This window comes from Suricata suricatta, chromosome X (genome assembly GCF_006229205.1).
Source record: "Suricata suricatta isolate VVHF042 chromosome X, meerkat_22Aug2017_6uvM2_HiC, whole genome shotgun sequence".
NCBI classification, from domain to species: Eukaryota; Metazoa; Chordata; class Mammalia; order Carnivora; family Herpestidae; genus Suricata; species Suricata suricatta.
The window spans coordinates 108583426-108601214 of NC_043717.1; the positions used below are offsets into that span (position 1 = coordinate 108583426).

At 46.1% G+C, this 17789-nt stretch overlaps 1 protein-coding gene across 1 annotated transcript; it reads right to left on the minus strand.

The window, feature by feature from the left end:
- Window positions 1–1319: 1319 nt before the first annotated feature.
- Window positions 1320–16844, minus strand: GABRE (gamma-aminobutyric acid type A receptor epsilon subunit). The gene is made up of 9 exons (XM_029930361.1): window positions 16782–16844; window positions 12087–12265; window positions 11607–11674; window positions 7887–8107; window positions 7094–7176; window positions 5621–5758; window positions 3762–3914; window positions 3450–3649; window positions 1320–3168 (listed from the first exon to the last, which is right to left on the minus strand). Exons 1-9 carry the CDS (start codon window positions 16835–16837, stop codon window positions 2824–2826), a joined length of 1443 nt encoding a protein of 480 aa, XP_029786221.1. The 5' UTR covers window positions 16838–16844; the 3' UTR covers window positions 1320–2823.
- Between the last annotated feature and the right edge of the window lie 945 nt (window positions 16845–17789).

Below are 17789 nucleotides of genomic sequence, written 5' to 3' on the forward strand. Positions count from 1 at the left end.
TTCAGTGTGCTTTGGCTTTGGCAATAGATTTCCATGATTCATCCCTTACATACAACCCCCAGTGCTCATCCCAAGTGCCCTCCTCATTACCCATCACCCATTTTTCCCCACCCTCCTGCCCGCATCAATGCTGTTTGTTCTCTGTATTTAAGCTCTTATTGCTTGCCTCCCTTTCTATTTGAAACTATTTCCCCCCTTCCTGTGCAATGAAAAAGAATGAAATCTTGCCACTTGCAACAACGTGGATGGATCTGGAAGATAGATATTATGCTAAGTGCATTTTCCTAATGTAAATAAAAGTGAGGAACTATTTTCCTTTGTAAATTTTACTTACACTTTGCCATGAGTTAGGACATCATAAAATAGACAGCAAAAGCATATGGATTTCTTAAGGGAAGGTGTTTGAACTTCCTTTCAAGAACTTTATGGGAAAAATGTTGGCTATTCACATGCTATTTTTGTCTCCTCCTTGGTTCTTGTTAGTGTTCCTGAGTTCCCTTAAGGTTAAATGTATCACAGGATGCCATGGCCAATGCTCCTCAATATAACCTTTAGAGTTTTTGTTTAAAGGGTGGATCAACCAATCTACCCAGACTTACTCCTAGTCAAGACAGGGTATCGGAATTCCTGGGGTCTGATCCCTCCTACCATCTGCTTGTGTGACAGTAGACATTCCTCTCTGTGCCTCAGCATCTCCATCTTTACATGGTGGTGGTAGAAAAGGAGTGTTCTGAGTCTGATAACCTGTAAGAAACTTCTAAGTGAGGTTAGAATGATGGACAAAGCGAGGCTCCTGGGTGGTTCATTTGGTTGAGCGTCCAACTCAGCTCAGGTCATGATCTTGCAGTTTGTGAGTTCAAGCCCCGCAGCAGGGTCTGTGCTGACAGCTCAGAGCCTGGAGCCTGCTTCAGATTCTGTGTCTCCCTCTCTCTCTGCCACTCCCATGCTCACATTCTCTCTGTCTCTCAATAAATAAATAAATAAACATTAAGAAATAAAAATAAATATAATTTAGAATTTTGGACAAAGCAAAAAACAAACAAACAAACAAACAAAAAAACAAACCATGGCAGGGAGCAGGAACATAGAAGTAAGGGAATCATCAAAAGAGGGCCACCCACTTGGTCACTGTCTTCCCTTCAGTTCTCCACTGATAGAGGGTACATGGTACATGCTTGACAAGTCTGGGAATCATCTGTGGAAGAGGGGAATAGATAGGTTTGGGTCACTGATTTAAGATTTAAACCCTGAATTGAGAACAAAGTTGAATGCCACACTTTCCATGCTTTGCTGATATATTTATTGATACATTTCCCCTTTTCAGGTGATGGTGACAAAAAGCAGATGAATCTCCCTACCCAACCCACCCCCCAATAAAATACAGACACAGATTTCATTCAGCATATACAAGCATTGGGGCGTGTCCAAATTCAACTCACTGGGCTACCAGAGCCAGGGGAGGTTAGGTCTTGGGGGCCCAGGAATTGAGCAGCCAATGCTAAAGAGAGGCTGCTACTCTGGGCCTTGCACTAGGATGCCGGCAGAGGCTATAGAATCAAATCATGGTGAACAGAGTTGCTTATCCCTCTCGCATCGTCTAGAAGATGACAGTGAGCTCCTGGGTACTTTCCAGTGAGAGCCACAGTCCCATAGAAATCTGTGCCTCAGGGTTCTCATCTGCAAAATGGGGATCAGAATCCTACCCTGAATCACAGGGTCATGATGAGGCTCAAAATAGAAATAACTTGTCAAAAGTCCTTTGCAAAAGGTAAAGTGCTATACAAATTTAAGGGAATTCAATCGATTGATTATTATTGGGAGTGCCCCAGGATAAGAGTGGACTGGCTCATGGGTCCAGGGGCCAAGGAAGTGGTAAAACTCTCACGTTTGTGCCTTTAGAGGGCACCAATCAGTGCTGGTACTGCCTACTGCAAAGCAAAGTTCTCTTAATTTCTTGGCCCAGGAAGTCACCATGGCCTAGCACCTGGGTTGGGGCTGGGAAAGTCACTGGGGAAGCTACAGAAAATGTCACAGGGGTCAAGGAGGAGGAAGGAGGTGGCATACAAAGCAGGGAGTTGTTACTATTATCACACACAAAAAAAGAGATACCCAATGGATGCAAGGCATTGAATTTGTAGTGCAGATGAAGGATGGGGGCAGGGTGTGGGGAGAGAAGGAGGTGGCACAGCAGCAGAGGGAGATACTGTCCCAAAGGCGCTCAATTGCTGGATCCTTTCCTCCTAAAAGGATAATATCAGTGTCTATCTGCAAGGGAAGGGAGGGCAGGAAAACAAAACCAAGAATATAATAATTGGACCTAAGGACTAGAGTCCCCTTACCCTTTATACTGCTGCCCAACATTTTAAGGTGTCACGAACAGGCAAGCAGCTGGTCTATGCACTTTGAGGTTGAGGCCAGAGCTGGGCCTGGAGCACCACAAAGGCAGTATTATTTCTGGAAAAAGGCAGTGGTTATCATCACTGTTGAAAGATAGCTAATCCGTTCATACTTGGGCACGGTCTTAGGAAGCTGGTCACTGATGGCCTGTGATTTTTAAGTCTGAGCATCATTAATGCCCATTGGGGAACAGAGAGATGGGCCATTTTACTTCAAATTGGCTGCCATGGAGAGTCAGTGAATGGGCCAGGTAGGGGTGAGGGACAGAAAAGAGGAATTCTCTGCAGGCTTATATTTGAGGAATGGGGAAGGAAAGAGTCTCTTGTTCCTCCTGCTGCTGCTGCTGCTTTCCCCTGACTCCCTTGGCAAGGGCTGTGGGACCTCCTGGGGAACTAGGGAGGCTGTCCACAGGGTACCAGCTGGCATTTACAAGTTAAGGCAAACAAGCCAGTAGAGTACATTGAAGAAGAAGAAGGTCACTGGGAAAACAACCCGCGAGTAGTTATCCAGGCGATAGATGTGGATGAAGAGGCGGCCCTGCTGCCAGATACTGCCTTCACACTTGGGGACCACGCAGAAGTACTTCTGGCACCACTTGCAGCAACCACCAGGGCGCTGGATGCCACCTGTGCTGAGAGACTGCTGGGCTGGGCAAGATGGGCCCTCCTCTCCATCGCTCTCATCAGAGTCCTCAATCTGGCACACAAAAGCATCAGGATACTGGTGGGCACTGACAGGGAGAGGCATAAGGGTACGGGCACGAATATTTGGCTGAAAAGGACAAGGAAAGAAGTGGGAAAAAGTCAAAGGTGAATCAAGCTTAGGTGCTGCCTCAGGATTTCTAGAGGTTCTGGCTTTGGCACACTGTTTTTTATCTACCCTCCGCAATTCCCAGCATCACATCAAAAAGTTTATTCAACTCCCCCCCAGTCTCAGGTTATCCCCCCCATCACTTGGTGAGTTGGCCACCCATGTATCATGAGTCCTAATGCCCTCACTTGCATGCCTCCACACTGCAAAGGCTTGCCACCACTCCCATACCCAGGTCATACATGGCGAAGTTTTGGAGAACCATGGGGTTTGGTCCGGTTGTAGGTCAGGAAGTTGAGCACGGCAAACTCCATCAGAGCACAGAAGCAGAAGATGAAGCAGATGGCAATATAGAAATCCAAAGCAGTGATATAAGAGACACGTGGGAAATTCTTACGGGAAAAGGTGCCCAGTGTGGTCATGGTGAGTACAGAGGTTATCCCTGTGAAAGCACAGAAGTAGAGGTGGGCTCAGCTATCAATCCCTATATTACACTCCTGAAAGCCCCCTCGAAAAGGCAATTCTGTGCCCATTTGTACGTATTACCCACTTACCTAAAGAGGTTCTCGCTGGAGCAGAGTCTTTCTTGATCCAAAAGGAAATCCATGAAAGCATTGTAGTCACAGAAGAAGGGACGTAGTTTTGAAAGGCTATAAAGCCAAATCGCCTGCTCACATTGAAGAAAAGTGTCATGACCATGAAATCACCTGGAAGACATAAAAAATACCATTTCATTACAGCACTGACATCAGAGTCTCTTGCAGGCAGAACATGCATATTAAGGGTGTAGTTCAGCTTATGGGATGCCCACCACAGTCTTAAAACAGAGCCACATTATTCCAAGGCCACATACAAAGAATCAGAAGCCCAGAGAGGAGACTCACTGTAAGACCCATGGTCAGTTAAGAGCTACTCCAGGGCCACAAACTTCATTGCTTCTTAATCATCCCACTGTCCCCTACCACACATCTGTCTTCTCAGGGTGACAGAAGTGTCAGAAGAAAGTGAAAATCTCAGTTAACTTTCTACCTATCAAGACCACACGACTAATGTCCAGATGGCTGACTGAGACCTTCACATCCATTAACCTGCAATATCCAGTCTGTAGAATCATAGCCTGACACATGCACTACTGGTCTTTACAATGTATACTCTCAGAGGATGAGCTGAGGGTTGCCTGTGTGTGGTGGGAAAAGCACAGAATCCATTTGGTGTCCTTCCTATTGGTTTGTATGCTGGTAAAATCCTTTAGCTGCACTGTTGTATCAAAGGCCAAAATAACTCACTTGTGCATCCTCAAACCTCTGGTGGTTCCCTATTCTACAAAAGCTACAGAGTCAAGTGCACAGTCTGTAACCTCATACTAAATAAAGGCCCATCATGACCTGGCTCCAACTGACATCTTAAACACACACACACACACACACACACACACACACACACACGCAAATACATACCTTCCTGTAGGCTCATCTCACACACTCTCAGATTCCCTGAGATAGCTTGCATAGTTGCACCAATATTCAAACCCTAGACTCCCTATTTAATCTATTACTCCTAATCCAAATTGGGTGTTTCAAAAAAATAAATAAACTGCAAATTGGGGAAGCATGTCCTTGTTGAATTCACCATGAAGGCTTTGACAGGAATCTGTGGCTGTCAGAGCTGCTCCTTTAAAATAAATGTTGATGCAGTAGCAACTGTAGCTGCTGAAATTTCCCCCATACTATCCCAGCCCTCACCTAGCTGACATTAGAACTCCAGCCTCCGCTTCCCATTAGGACCAACTTTGTTTCCCACTTCTCCCAGCTAGGATTGGTTCTGGGCATGCAGAACTCATAAGCTCCATTCCTCAAAGTCATCCAAGCAGGTCGGATATAAAAAAGACCTAGAAACTGGGGGTGTCTGGGTGGCTCAGTTCGTTAAGTGTCTGACTCTTGATTTTGGCTCAGGTCATGATCTCACAATTTGTGGGATCAAGCCCTGTGTTGGGCTCTGTGCTGAGTGTGGGGCCTGCTTGGAATCCTCTCTGTCCTTCTCTCTCTGCTCCTCCCCCACTCTTGCTCTCTCTCAAAATAAATAAATATTAAAGGAAGACATAGAAACTGAAGGGTCTACATGACAAAGCTAGCTGCAAATCCTGACAGCAATAAACTTTATCTATGTACCTACCCTCTCAGGGACTTGACAAAGCACTTAACTTCTTTCCAGATGAGACTGAGATGTAGTTATAAAGTCTCAGTTTCTTCTGCAAACAGTTGTAAATGTTTAGCATTTATAAGACAGGAGTCATGTTCTATACTATTTCCATGGGATGATTGCATACATTTATATGTCTGTATGGCCACCCCAATCATCCTTACAACCCCCTTACCAGGCCTGTGCTAAGCCCTGGTTCCATAAGTACACATACCAGCTGGGGTTGAGATAGTTTCAGTAATGTTGGTCACTCCTGTAAAATCAAACTGAAAGAGCTTCCAGGAATTCTTCTCATTGATTTCAAGCCTGAAATCTTCCCATTTGTAGATAATCTCACTCTCAGGATAGGAAACTGCAAGGCAACATGAGAAGGAGGGTCATGTGAGACTGGGAACCCGAGCATGGAGTCTGAGCAATGCCTTGGAGTCCTGACTCTGGCCTCAGGAGCCGTGGGACCTTGCTTCTCTTACCTCATTGTTGAAATCCACTCAATATGTGCATTTATTGAGCATTCCTTAGTACCAGGTTCTGTGCTGGAAATATAGAGATGAGCCTTGCCCTCATTCACATTTTATTAAATAAGATAATAAGTATGCATCTATAATTGTTGGAATTGCTGAGAAACTTCCACCCATGGGAGAGTGGAAAAACAGAGGAGGGAAAGACCACCTGGAGACACACCCAACACAGATTTTATAGATTAGTTGACCTTTCCAATAAATCCTAAAAGCTGAGTAAATATTCTCTATATGGGTGAGACTGAAGGGGTGAGGAGAGTGTTCTATGCACAGAAAGGTGAAAATGCCTGATGGATTATGGAAATGCCAAAAGTTCAGGATGGCTAGCTCACAGATGCTGGATGAAGCATAAGGAATGGGTAGCAGGGGCCAGTTAATGAAGTACCTTGTGAGTCATTCTAAGGAATTTGGAATTGATCCATGAGATTTCAGGGAGGATTTGAAACAAAAACATGACCTGGTCTAGATATTGCTTTAGCTAGGTCACTCTTTCATTATATGAACATGGCTTATTGACAGGGAGACCGGTTTTAGGAGACCAGTGTAGTAATCCAAGCACAATAAAATGAATGAAGGCAGGAATCAAAGCTGTGGCAGTGAGAATGGAGAGAAATAGGATCAATAGAGACTCAGGAGGGAAAACCAACCAGATGCGTTGATTGACTAGATGTAGGAGTTGATGGAGAAAGAAGCATCAAAGTTCTTGACTTGGACAACTGAGTGGCTGATGGTGCCTTTCAGTGACACAAATGAGAACATAGAAGCAACACGTTTGTTTTGGAGGTAGAGGTTGGGAGAAAACAATGTGTTTAGCTCTGGACATGTTCAGTTTTAAACTGAAGATGTTGTGAAAGTCCAAGTGGAAGATGACAAAGACGTAAACCAGGGTACTGACAGTGGAAATGAAGAGGAGCAGACATACTTGAATTACACTTCACAGGTGGGTGAGTGACTTGAAACGGAGTGGAAGGAAGATGGAAGAACCCAATATGACGTTCAGGTGAAGCAACACAGTATTGTCAGCAAGAAAGGGGATGGAGGAGGCTCTATGCAAATCTGGCACCATTTTAGGAGAAAAGCAGAGACAGAAAAATGTAAAGGGCAAGGATGAGAAAAAAGAAGGGGCTCAGCATGACTCTGGGGCCCCAGAAACCTAAAAAGGTACTCACAGCTAGAGAAAGACAGAGGGCAAGAGTGAGAATCCATTGGAAATTTGAGCATGTGAAGTAAACATCCAGCATCAATGGTCATCCTGGAAAGGAGAAAGGAGCCTCATTAGGCTGGCCCTGAGCACTTAGGTATCCACCCACCTTGGGCCTGGGACCACTACCAATGAGTGGCAACAGTGGGATTTGAAACAAAGAGCTCAAAGGAGAGACAAAAAGGAAAAACAGCTTGAAAGTATCTGACTACTTTAATTTCCATAACCAGAGAAATGTGTGGACCAACTTAGATGGGCTTTGTTTCATGCCCATCCATCTTCTAGGACTTGCCAACACTCTCTCATTTTCTACCTCCTTCACACGTCATATCACCCATATACAGCCTTCCCCAGCCAAGCATTCAAATGTCCAGCCTGCTCTTAGACATCTTTTCAACTGCTGTGCTGTTGCTCCTCCTGGACAATTCCAACACCACGGATGTGTCTTTATATCCAGTGCCCACTTGGGATGGAACTGTCTAGGCAGTGCAGTCATACTATACATTCTAGTGGGGGGACTTGTGCACTGGGAGCCAAATAACTGGGTTTCAGTCCCAGCTCTGCCATGAACTTCGTGTGTTGCCTTAAGCAACATCTTTCTATTTTGAGACCTGGTGTGTGTGTCTATATATGAGGGGGTTGAGATCATGGTCTAGGAAAGCTAGAAAGACCCTTAGAAGTATCATTGAGGATGACATCTATGTTCATGGTTCTTTGGTGAAAAGAGCCCCAAGAGGTAATATTCCAGAAGTCTGACATACCTAATTGTGTACAACACCTTGCCATCCTTGTGGATGCGAACCATCTGGTTGGGCATGGTGATCACATGCTCTTGAATCCTCTTAGAATTCCTAAAAAACGTGTCCGGGATCCATAACTGGCTCACCAAGTTGCCATTCAGAACAAAGCTCTCAACGCTGCCATTGTAACGAAGGCGTTCATCATACCAGGTCTGGCAGAAGGTGATGTCAATGGTGTATTCCTGGTAGAATGGATAGAAAAGCACACACGTAGCTCTGTACAAGCAAAGAACATACCCATGCCATCCTGTGAAGGGCCCATCGAGCAGATAAGAGACTACTTAGGTTTGCACAGAGGAAAGCAACATGAATTAGGCTATAGGTGTTTTCTATTTCCAGGTATTCCTAAAGGAAAGGAACATTCCCAGATAAACAACAGTTGGGGGAAGACACACGTCATCGAGATACAGACAGGCAATGGTGGTGTAACTGCACAGGCTGGGCTCATTGCCTCACCACCACCTTTGAGGGTTATGGCATTACTCCAGCCAGCTAAATGCCCTCGCAGCCCCCACATTTCCAGAGCAAAACAAAAATCTCAACTCAAAATCATTGTAAACATTTACAAACACACACCTTTAGTTGTATATGGTAAACTTTCCCCTTTCAGCTTTTATTTGGGGAGCACAGATGTTAATAAACCTCAATCCTGCATTCTCCAGAGTTATATTTAAAAATGAAGTGCTCTGAGTCATAAGAGAGGTGTGTATTTAGTTTCATGTTTTTTGAATAATTGTTTTGTTTTGTTTTTTCTTTTAAACAAGGGCACCTAACTTCTGAATGTGTGTGTGTATATGCATAGATATACCTATGATTATTTGGTCCCCAGATGATACTGTCTATCCCATGAACTGTATGTTAAACATCAAGACGGTTATCAGTTGCTGTGTAATGAACTTACAATTGGTATCTTGTTAAATAGAAAATAGATGCTCATTTCAAACACTATAACAGAGCAGGAGCATAGTGTGGGCTGTGGAGGGAAGCCTTCCCCTAGCTACCAAGTAGTTCACATGGCCTGGGAATGAAGGAGGCTCTGTGTGCCAACTGATAATAGGAAAAAGCATGAGGAGCTAGAGATTTGCATTACTGGTATTGAAGGGTAAAAAGTAAAGACTGCAGCAGAACTGCAAGCAGTGTGGAAAGCAAGTGCCAGACCTAGGCCAAGGGAGGACCTTGAGGGTTACCCAACCTTCTATATTTCAGAGGTAGGGAAACTGAAGCTCAGAGAGAAAAAGACCTGCCCAAAGTCGCACAAAGACAGCATACTAGTTCTGATGTTCAGAGCACCATTACCGTGACCTTGCCCTGGGATGGCCTTCACTGATTTACCTCTTATTTCACTGGTACCAACAATCCCCTTGGGGACCAAGGTCCAGTTTTCCCCTATAAAATCCCTAGGTCTTTCCCCTGAGTTATCCTGCATCAAACAATGAACACTAACCACTAGGCTTTGCTGCTTGGGCCAAAAGGTGGTGACAGCCATTGCCAAATTGCCAGAAGCTAGCCTCCCAGATTGAGAAGGTTCCTTGGAGAAGTCCAGAGAAGCAGACGGTGAAAAGCCTCGCTACCATTCACATGGGAGCCTGCAGCCCACCCAGCCCCACCAGCTTTCATAACTGGCTTTCAGAGTGTTTCTACAGTCCCAAGGAGCTGGCAGTTCCACTTTGGCACACAGAGCCTCCTTCATTCCCAGGCCATGTGAACTACTTGGTAGCTAGGGGACGGCTTCCCTCCACAGCCCACACTATGCTCCTGCTCTATGTTATACTGTTTGAAATGAGCATTTAATTTCTATTTAACAAGATACCAATTGTAAGTTCATTACACAGCATCTGATAACCAACAGTTCAGTTTTTCCCCAGTTTGACCAGGGAGCTTGGGTTGTGCATCTTTTTTCGCTCAGCTGAAACTATAGAAATTCAGTGTCAAGAAATCAGCTTAATTAGAACTGCCTGCAACAATTATCACAGCAAGAGGCCTTAGCAACTGTTGGTGCTACGATGGGCAGTCATTCCCAGACTGGTCACTGCCTTCTAAGCTAAGGCTATGTGTCTCAAAAATTTAATCAAGAAACCGGGAGAAAAATTTGGTTTAAATCTCCATGCTGTGGTCTCAGATTTCTTTCTTTAAGGACTAATCCTATGCTCTACACAGCATCTGATTGAGGGGTGTTGGAACTCTATTCAAACAACTCCTCTGTAACAATGTTTGCTGAGAGGCTGAATTGCTTCAGATATAAAATGAGGATCCCAGCAGTGTAGCCTTGCCTGCCACACAGGCTGTCATGAAGATCCAAAGAGACAAGTGTGCTCTCTTCATTGGCTGTGTGAGAGAGACACACACTCCCTCCTTACTAAGTACAAAAGCGCCACAGTGTAACCAGGGAAAAGCAGACTGTATAAGAATGTAGATCTCCCACAGTTTTAAAGAACTATTTGGAACCATGTAAAAGACCAGACTTCTTGGGGGAAATTTAATACCATATGAGTATCTGGCATCTTCTAAAGGTACTTGGCCTAGGATAAAGCAGCACTTTATTGGCCAAGGAAAACCAAGCTGTTCAGTCCTCTTTGGACCAGTGCTGTGTTGCATGCCAGGGTTAGTGACTACTGAATTATTAGACTGTATCACTTGGGTTTGTTAGGTATCAGGGGGAAATGTGGCTTTTATAGAACATCTTTCATGACTCATTTGCTCAGTTAACATATACCGAGTTGTTTACATCAAGGAACCCATAATCAGGAGAGCAAGGCAGACATAGAGCATATAATTACAATATAATGAGATAGGGAAGATCAGGTAAACAACTATGGAATAAGCTCGAAAAATCTGAATGCCCAAGAGAGTGGTGTGGTCTGAGTAAGAAGGGAGTATTTAATAGCTGTGGAGGTAAGGAAAGATGCCATGGAAGAGAAGCCATTAGAGACAGACCCTGAAGGATAAGGCTATGACATGTAGAAAATTGGAACAACGGTATTCCAAACAAGAGAGAGTTTGAACAAATACTCAAAGGTACAAGGTGGTCTGGGAACACCTATACTCTAGTGTGACCAGAACATGTGGTCTCTAAAGGGGCAAAAAAGAAATAAAGCTCTGGGTTGGCTCCATCCATGGAGGGCCTTGGCCACTAGAGTGCTTTAAGCCAGATCAGAATTGCAAGAGGCACATCACTTAGGAGGCCAGGTCAATAGGCGGACTGGTGTAGGTAGAAACTTTGAATTTTGCATATTTCAAAGAGAGCTAATAGGGGCTAACTGGGAAAAGTCCTGACAGTAGAATGATAGCAATGGAAAAGGAAAGAAAGAACCAGGCCAGAATTAGAGAAGCAGTCTTAGAGTAAGAGTTGGTAATTAGTGACTTACATCTACAAAAATCATCATCAGAAAAAAAGAGCCATTCCATTGCGATGTTTAAAGTTGCTTTATTATTTTTATTTTGAATGAAACACTAGAAGATAGGGTCAGGATTCTGAAGGTCCTCTTCAGACAGCAAAGGACTTACCTTTTCTTGCTTTCCAAAGTCAGTGTCGGTTACAGTATCCCCTCTCCAAAACAGAAACAAAACAAAACCACAAAACTCTTCTTATGGACACACAGAGCAGAAAAAGTAAGTATGTAAAAGGCCCCATAGGCCAGCTTCCTGGGCTATAAGACACTGTAATAAAAAATCAGTACTCACCATATCCACGATAGAAATAGGGCCAAGGGTGTTGACAGAGAGCTCGACAGTGACCACAGTGGGCTTTTCTGTAAAAGAAAGCAGAAGTGTCAAAAAGGGACATGGGACAAGGGAGGGTGTGGTCAGAAGAAGAACAGGTGAAGGCTAGAGACATGGTTTCAACATCCACTCCTATTTCTTTCTTTATTCTTTCATGTCAAGATCCAAGTCACAGCCTGTTAAGAGCTGGACATTCCTTGAAGGCCTGTTATCTAGTCCAGTCATTTTATAGTTGGAAAAACTGAAGGTGAGGGGAAAAAAGTCTAGACCTAGGCCAAGGGTACTGCTGAGATTAGAGTTGATATATCTTACCTCACAGATCAGCAACACATGTTTCTGCCCATGTGCATGAAACCCTCACCTATACCCCAGGCCCATTATCCACATCTATACCCTCAGCTTCCTGCTCCAGGAGGAGAAGAACAATGTTCTGATACTCACCACCAATGCCAGGGCGCAGTTTATAGTCATAGTTATTCAGGATACTGTTCAGAATGTGAGTGGCTGCTGACAGTTTGCCAAGTGTGCTGTGTTTCTCTTCAGCAGCCTGGGGCTGGGGCTCATAGACAGCATCATGGGCAGAGGGCCCATTTTCTAATTCAACATGAGGTCCTTCACTCCTAGAACATACAAACACACAAAAAAATGAAGCTCTGTTCTCCACCCTGTAGGGGCCACAGATAAGCTTTTTGGGATAGAAACAAATCAAAAGAAGTCTGCAACCTAAGACATAAAGAGTGACTGGTAACAGCAAATTTTAAGCCACTAATATCGTAATTGTTAGTTATTCTTTGGGGAGTTTGGGTACTATCACTCCTTCATGGTAATTCTTTATTTTTTTTAATCCCAATAACAAAACCAAGCTCAGGATTTTAAAAGAATTTCTGAATGTAAGATGAAGACGGCACTGGTGTATGAGCTCTGGCCAAACTCTTCTGCCATTACTAGTCGTAGTGTCCAGTCTGCGTGACCAGCACTACTGGGGAGCAAATAAGCAGGCAGAAGGCCAGAATTTCTGAGAAACACTCAGGAAATCCCGAACAGCTTCTCCCACAGAGAGCTAGAACACCTTGGGAATAGTCTACATTTCCTTGTTTTTGTGATATTCATTGCATTGGAGTTGGGGGTCAGGGGTGAGGGGAAGTTCTGAGCACTAAGAAAAGGCAGTAGTTCTTTATCCAGAGACAGTCATCCAGGAAAGAAGGCCAACTTGAGTCTAACTTGAATGCCATAGCCATGCACCACAGCCAAAAACTAAGGATTAAATTAAGCAAAGAAAAATTTATTTTTCTTAATTTTTTTTACATGTTTTAAATTTCTTTTTGAGATACAGAGAGAGACAGTGCGAGCAGGGGAGGGTCAGAGGGAGATACAGAATCTGAAGCAGGCTCCAGGCTCTGAGCTAGTGGTCAGCACAGAGTCCGATGCGGGGCTCAAACCCACTAACTGTGAGATCATGACCTGAGCTGAAGCCAGACCCTTAACCCAGTGAGCCACCCAGGTGCCCCAGCAAAGAAAAATTTAAAAAGGATCTGATAATGTACAAAAATCACTGATGGTGTTAGAAGTTTGGGACCTGGTACTTTTGTCGGGAAGCTATGAAGAAGTGGGCACTACGGGGCTTCTGAGGTTCTGGTCATGTTTCAGTCCCTAATGTGGGTGGACTGATACCAGTGTGGTCATTTTCTGACAGTTCATCATCTCTACAGTAATGATTTGAACACTTTTCTGTATATATGTTCTAACTCAATAAAAAAGTGTTTTGAAAAATAAAAATGCTAATAAAAATCTGCTAATACACAGATCTTATTTGCATCTTGATTTTAAAAGGCAAACTGAAAATCAAAACCAAAAAAACCATTTATGACACAATAAGGGAGATTTGAACACTGACTGGATACTTTCCTCAGTATGACAAAATTATTCTAAAATTTTTGTTGTAATCATGGCATTTTATTATGTGTTTGGAGTCTTTATGACTAGAAATGCATAGTAAAATAATTGCATATGAAATGATATGATGTCTGAGATTTGCTTTGGAATAATTTAAGCTGAAATGTAGAGTGCGTGGGGGACAGAAAAATTAAGTGTGGCCATGAATTGATTATTTTTTGGTTTTTAAATTTTTATAATTTTTTATTTTATTATTTTCCTTTTATAGTTTATTGTCAAGTTGATTTCCATATAGCACCCAGTGCTCATCCCCACAAGTGCCCTCCTCCATGCCCATCACCCCCCCTTCCCCTCTCCTCTTTTCCCATCAGCCCTCAGTTTGTTTTCAGTATTCAAGAGTCTCTCATGGTTTATCTATACAATGGAGTACTACATGGCAATGAGGAAGAATGAAATCTGGCCATTGTTGCAAAGTGGATGGACCTCCAGGGTGTCACGCTAAGCTAAATAAGTCAGGCGGAGAAGGACAGATACCATATGTTTGCACTCATAGGTCTAGCAGGAGAAACCTAATAGAGGACCATGGGAAGGGGAAGAAGCCAAACCATGAGAGGCTAATTGATAATTAATGAAGCTGGTTATGGGTACATTGAGATTCATTCTATTGTTTCCCTTACTTTTATATATCTTTGAAAAAATATATAATTAAAATCTTTTAAAAAGATGTCAGCAGAAGTAATCCATGATGTTGTAAAGCAGGAGAGTAGTTTCCTTTGGATAGGAGAGGATACTGGGACGGGGAGTGTGGTGAAGCTTGTGGTGGGGGTTAGGTGGAGGGGACTAGCAACATAGCAGTGCAGACCAGGGGCCTGACTTTGTGCAGCAAAATGCATTTTCCTGCAGTATTTCAAGCTCTTAGGATTGCCTAACTGTCATACAGTGTGCCAGATTTATGCCATTTCTTATGGCTGAAGTGGCTAATTCCCACTGTGGGCAAGGGAGGAACTGGCCTTGACAAAAGCACTTTTCATTTCCAAATAGCACATGAAGAGATGTCCTCTTTCCCTGAGGCTTTCCTCCCCGTCCTCTGACTAGATAATGGCAGCCACTTTGCAGGGGAGGAAGAAGAGCAGAGGCCCAAGACCCTGCAAAATGAGTGGTATGGCTAGGAGCATGGCACAATCCAGAGTGGCACTGCCACCCAAGACCCCTCAAGAGCCTGCAGCAGCTCGTCTCACATGTCTGAAGCCAAAGACAAGAGCCCCAACGTTCAAGAGGCAAACAAATAAGCAGAGGCCCGCTGAAGACCCTCTTTTCCCAAACGACTACATCTGCCATGAAAATGTCAGAAGGCCTTGACGTTGCTGTAATTCTACAATGAGCTTCTGTTAGTAAAACAGAAACAGAACAAACATGCTCATCCTGCGATCCTTGAGGTTAAGGAACTGCTGGCACTGACAGCATACCTCTCCTCAGTCAGCCACTAAGCCCCCTTTCAGGACTAGAAATAAAAACTTGAAAAATACTCATATATTGGACTAGTGGAATCTTTCCATGGGCCTTTTCATGCACCCACATCCCTTTAGAAGCAATGATCCAAGATGGAACCCCAGTCTGCACCCCAGTCCCAGTGGGAAAGGGAAGGAGAAGGGGAGGGAACTGGCAGTGCCCTAAGAGGGGCCCCTGGGATTGTTTTTTTCCTCCAAATTAGACCTCTTTTTTGCCTTACAGATGAAGAGACTAAGGCCCACATGAGGGAAGGCTGTGCCCAAAGTCACACAACTGATTTGAGGCTGGGCCTGGACCAGAGTAAGGTTTCCTGGTTTGATGTGGGCCTTGCCAACACACCCACAGCCACCTCTTCAGGTCTTTGCTGACATCATATGTTGCCATGTTGACAGTGTCGTCTTAACACCAGTTACTGCTGTCCCCCGCCACAGAAGGGTAGTTTCCATCTTAACAGACCCTCTTCCCTGCTGTTTTTTTTCCCTGCTCCTCCTGCTTCCTTCCACCCCCCACTCCCAGACCCCTCTTTTGCCCTAGCCAGTAACCATGCCAGCTCTCCCAAACAGTCCAACTCATCTCTGGAGGGAGGTAGATGACTGGAAATTCTTATCACGCATTCAGAAATACTTGCCAAGCCCCTGCTGAGGCCAGCCCCCACACCCCAGGGCACCAATGAGCCAGCAAGGAGCCCCACAGCTCCTTCCCTGAGGAGCTAAATCAGTCGGTGATGAAGAGAGAAGCCATCTCTCCTCTCCCCCTAACAGATAAGGGAAGTGCCCAGTGCCATGGAAACTTCTAGAATTGAAACCATCTCAAAAATATGAAGCAGTCATCTTCTACTCAAAAAAGTGAGAAGTGCAGGGGACAACCTTCCTAGCAAAATCCCAGGGCCAGAACAAAGTGTGAAGGAAGGTGGCTGCTCAAGGAAAATCTGCCTTTGGAAATGGGGGGGGGGGTAGGGACTGAAATCCAGGACCCAAACATCAGACCTCAGAGAATAACGTTCTTGGCCTTGGGTTCCAGTCAGTCCGGAGCCCCAAGACCCAACAGGGTGGGGAAGGGGGGTGAGGGAGGAAAGGGAAGGCTGGCGCCATAAGAGGGGTGGTTAACTGGGACGGGAATCCTTGGACAAAACTGAGGTTCCCTCCTGGGACGGGCACCAAGTGGAGCGGCAGGAAGGGAAGCAAGTAAAGTCGGAGTTATCTGGCACAGTGTCTGGTAGTTACTAGGAGCTCAGGAAAAGAAATCTGAATGAGAGGACACACTAGCCTCCTCTCCAGCATTTAGGTGCAGTTCTGAGCCCGGAGCCCAAGCGCTTTTCTGGGCGCCACCTTCCCAAAGTCTCCCCGGGTCCTCAGAAGCACGAACCTACGCAGGTCGGTTATCCCGCGGGCCACTCGCCTCTTCCCATGGAAGACTCAGAGAGGGAGAGGCATGCTCATCCCCGGTCGTCACCGTGGCTTTGGAGAGCGGGAGTCTGGAGACAGGGGCAGCCAGGGGACAGGCGTCCCACCTTCCTTCCAGGACATCCCTTCAACCAGCCCATCCTAGTGGGAGCGGGTTGGAGGCTGGCGGCGCGTCGCGTGGACCCGGGGCCCGACTAGCCGGCACGGGGGCCAGGAAAAGGTGGGTGCGGGGCTAGAGGAACATGGGCGCGGGGGTCCGGAGAACTGGCCTAGCTCCAGGGGAGAAGGAGCTGGGCGCGGAGGGCTCTTGGGTCCCTGGGTGGAGACTCACCTAGACGGAAGAATTATGGACAGGCCCAGGAGGATCAGGAGAACTTTGGTTAACATCGTGGCGCGGACCGGCGCGACCACCTGTGTGGAGGTCGCTGCGCACGGTCTGGCAGCACCGAGCGCAACGCGCAGGGTTTTGTTGGGCTCCAACTTCCACTCCTCCCACTCGCCCCGCCCCGTGCCTCCTGGCCCCGCCCCCTGAGCCCCGATGGAAATCTCCGACGACTTGTTAGCTGCGGCGGTGGAGAAGTGGGAGGGATAGGCTCCGGCGGGAGGGGTGGGGGGAAGGAGGAGGAGGGAAAAGAGGAGAGCGCCCTGTCACCAAGGCCCCCCCGCCCCCTGCCGCCAAGACTGCGGCGCAGCCAGACAGCCAGGGGCGGGGGACGGGGGAAGGGAGGAAGAGGCGAGCTGGCGGCAAGGGCCTCAGGCAGGGGAAACCGGAGGCCCGCAGCTGCGGTGGCAAGGGCGGCCGCAGACTGGGTTGGGGTGGGCAAGATGCGGGACTGGGTGGGCTCCCGCTTCTTTCTCGACTCCCTCCAGCTTTCTGGCACAGCGTGGGGTCGAACTGTGCCCTGCAGTCCTTGGGACCCTCCCCTATCACCTGTTGCTAGCCCAGATCACTTGACCTCTGAGATTTCCCCTACCTTCATTCCAGACCTTCCAGTATTTCAGAGTACATCTCTTGGCACCAGAAGGAAGCTGGGTAACTGCGTACCCTCCTTGGCACAGGGGAAGAAGAGAAACTTGTGCAAGTCTCCCCAACAAGCTCTGAGGTACTCCACAGACCAGTTTCCCAGGTTTTGGGGGGCAGGGAAAGACCCAGAAGGAAGACCAAGTCTAGGCATTACCTGGAGCACTTTCTCTGATCCGCAAGGTGGCACTCACTGTTGCAGTGTGGCTCCAGGTTTAGTCCTGGGGCCTCGGTGTTAGGAGGACCATCTGGGGTACAGGGACCTTGGAAACCTCCTCTCCAAGACTAGCTGGCCAAAACTTCCTGGAGACTTGGCTC